General features: G+C 38.1%; 1 protein-coding gene across 1 annotated transcript in view; it reads right to left on the reverse strand.

Moving 5' to 3' along the window:
* Nucleotides 1–1,987, reverse strand: part of BIRC6 (baculoviral IAP repeat containing 6) — a 175,142-nt gene extending 173,155 nt beyond the window's left edge. Inside the window, exons 1-2 of the mRNA XM_019473244.1 lie at nucleotides 1,909–1,987; nucleotides 28–209 (exon numbers count right to left, since the gene is read on the reverse strand). Of these exons, the coding sequence (XP_019328789.1) occupies nucleotides 28–209; nucleotides 1,909–1,987 (261 nt within the window). The remainder of the gene's footprint in view (nucleotides 1–27; nucleotides 210–1,908) is intronic.
* Nucleotides 1,988–3,295: the final 1,308 nt, after the last annotated feature.

Raw genomic sequence — 3,295 nt, forward strand, 5'->3', positions numbered from 1 at the left:
CGCCCCGCCCCCACCTCCACACCTTACCTCTGTAACCGGCAATTCAAGCTGAACCACGTCATCTTGTTTTGAAACAGGCGTTTGCAGAGCTGTGTCTAACAGTAAGATGCCATTGAGATCTTTCCTACATCCTACTGCATAATCGTCCACAAAGATCACTTTATCCACAGCAGAAATATACTGACATTTCACCCGTCCACCTGGTTTAGCTATAAAGGGAAAGACAAAAAGCAAGATCTGATTAGAAAACAGCTTTTCTAAAAAGACCTTTAATATCTGTTCCGGAAAGTAATGTTAACACTTCAGCAAAATCTTTACTTCTTGAAATGATCAAAACCTAGCTTTTTAGCTACTACAACTTTCACCAAACTTTTATATTTCCTACATCAAAAAACAAACAGCCAAAATCTGTACATCCCATCAACAACTACAACCATTTTATTCCTATAATGGAAGCCATCATTCAAGTCCTGCTCTTATCAGGAGGCCTAAACTAGTGTTTTCAAGTCTAATGTAGATGCCTGATGTACTTGATGTTAGTTGACAATCAATAATAAGAATTAAATTGTACAAATCAGCATGAAAATTAAGACAAAATTAAACTACCATTAAGGCTGATTAACATCATTTCATCAAGCAAAACAACACTCAAACTTCTGAAAACTAAGTACAGCATATAACATGTGCCAACGCTACACATGTTCCTTGAGACACTAAGGTAGCTTATTTCTGCTCAGTCCTGCACACATGATGTTGGTAACAGGTTAGAGAAGTTTGGTGGGGGTGGAGGAAGACTGTCAGCAGATAAATAAGGAAAGGCTGTGGCAATGGATATTATCCCCAGAAATGTTTAATGTTACTTGACATTATGATGTGCCTAAGCTGGATGGATTGAAACTAAACCCGTGTAATATGCTATCTGTATAAAGGCAAATTGCTTTAATTCACGGAACGCATAAGCTGCTGCTACAGAAGCAGACTCTATGTATAAGTATATGGACACATCATCCAAAGGGCAAAGCTGAAATCGCTGGATCGTCAACACAGATCTCTTCTTGTTGCACAGAAACAGGAGTTTCATTAACTTTTGCATTAATCAAGTCCCGTCTCTGTTCTCCTCTTTCCTCAGACACTGGATACTGTTTTCATTATAATTAAAAATCACCATTTAGGTAGCTAGCATACAGATGAAGCATCCAGGTAAAGACAGCTACATAATTCTGTCATCTTCACACTTTGATATAGTTAAATGGAAATTAAAAACTTCTCCAAATATAGGGCACATCAATCCGACCACACTGCATTTGTGGTATCCTCTCTCAAAAAATCAGGTCAAGAATAGTTGTCAGCTGCCCTTCTCACCAAAATTTTGGAAACAATGACTCATACACTCTCAAAATATAGGACATATGCCTTTGCCTGCATGAAGTATACTCCAGTTGTAATCATTGCTGTAACAGTCAGAAACCCTTCAAGAGCCCTGGAATCACTTGATAGTTGTGAAGTCGTTAGTCCTAGCTCAACAAAAACGGGTCCTCTGAATGGCAAATCAACTAGTTTCAAACTGTATTTTTGCCAATACACTGGCGTTCCTCACACAAGGCTTTCTACAGACAACACAGCTGCAGGCAAGGAAGTAAGTCATTCTCCAGAAAAATAACGGTTTCGACAAAAATTCAAATACAAGTTTTAACGTCTTTAAAAGTATTAGTTTCAACAATGTACTGGAAACTATTATGTAAATAAATTGAAAGGTATCTCATGCCCTAAACTAGAAACCTCAGTAGATTCACATGGTGTTTGCAGTCTATTCAGTGTGATCCAAGTGATGGATCACTACAGGACACTTTCTTTAACCCATCACTTCTCTCCTCCTCCTTCCCAGAGAAAATGGGAAAAGCAGCTCACCTTTTCTGGCAGTGCCAACACCATGAACACTTTCTTTTGCACTTTCCTTATTTTCTGTCAAGCACAGGAGTATGCTCATGCCCTAAGACTAGGAGTTCAGCAGCCTGTAGGAGCCCCCCAGGCTAAACCATTCTTATTTTATTGTTTCTGTAGTGAAGTTAGTGAAATCTCATGTCTAAACCACCAAATGGCTAACTAATATCCTCTGTGTAAGTAGTCCCAATTTTTAGAAGCCAATGAAGATTACTAATGAGGTAAATAACATGCCTAATCAACATAATATTTCTGCTCCGTTAAGAAACAAAACAAAAAGTTATAACTACAGCACAAGAAATATATTGCCTAATAGCTGTGATTCTCACTGTGCTGGTTAATATTTTGATTGGTTACATTGACAGAAAGACTTTGGCCAAACTACCTCAAGAAAGTTATTTACAGTTGTGGTTTTATTTTATTTGAAGCACATACAAACAAAACAAGCTCCCTTAGCCTAAGTTGATGGAGCTTCAGGGAAATGACTCAATCAATATTTAGTGTCGTTCCAACACCCTGGGAAACACATTCTGCAACTGACTGGTTTATACTTTGAATAGCCTCTGAACTGTTGACAAGCTTTTTTGCAAACTTAGTAGTTTAATTTTGAAGTTCAGAAAACACATTTCAAGACGGTTCTACTACTAGTCACAAACTTTATCATAGTTCACATATGGTTGGCCATATGATTAAAGCAGTAGGTTGAGAACCAGGAAACTAAAGAATTTAGAAGTCACCACTATAGAAGAAGTCACCACTGTAAAAGAAATGCCTAGAAAAGTTTAATCATTCTCAAAGCAGTGGCAGAAGGGTCCCTCTAACTCAGGATCAGTGTTTTACAATGTGCCAAAGGACTCCGACCAATATCCTTTGAAAAACCTACTGGTGGCACTACAACATTATGTCCTGCCTGTCCAGCCTGGCTAAGTTTACTAGCAATAAGTAGTGATCGCAATCTTCAAAAATCAGAGTTCAAAAGTTTCACATAAACTCACTAAATGACTTAAGCCAGATCATCAAAACCCAATTGTTATTCTCATTTTAGCCCTCATTCCTTCAGCTGTAATTTATTTGGGTGATGGAAGGAGAAATAGCCGTTCAAAGTTTTTAACAATGTTGCTTTTCAGTCTTGGCACCAGTGGATCATAGCTTCTCCCAATATCTCCGACTTATCTGTCTAGGATTAAAAACAAAACAACTCACAAAGAAGTCATTAAGCCTTTTGTCAGTTCCTATAAGGAAACCTGGCAGGCTGCTAGCATGCTAGAAGTGCAAGCCCAAGAGCATACTACATTATGGTATGTCATCCATAACAACCTTAGAACTAGCAACGTGAAAACTTAAAACAACAGCA

This window comes from Aptenodytes forsteri, unplaced genomic scaffold (assembly GCF_000699145.1).
Source record: "Aptenodytes forsteri isolate BGI_AS27 unplaced genomic scaffold, ASM69914v1 Scaffold309, whole genome shotgun sequence".
Lineage (NCBI taxonomy): Eukaryota > Metazoa > Chordata > Aves > Sphenisciformes > Spheniscidae > Aptenodytes > Aptenodytes forsteri.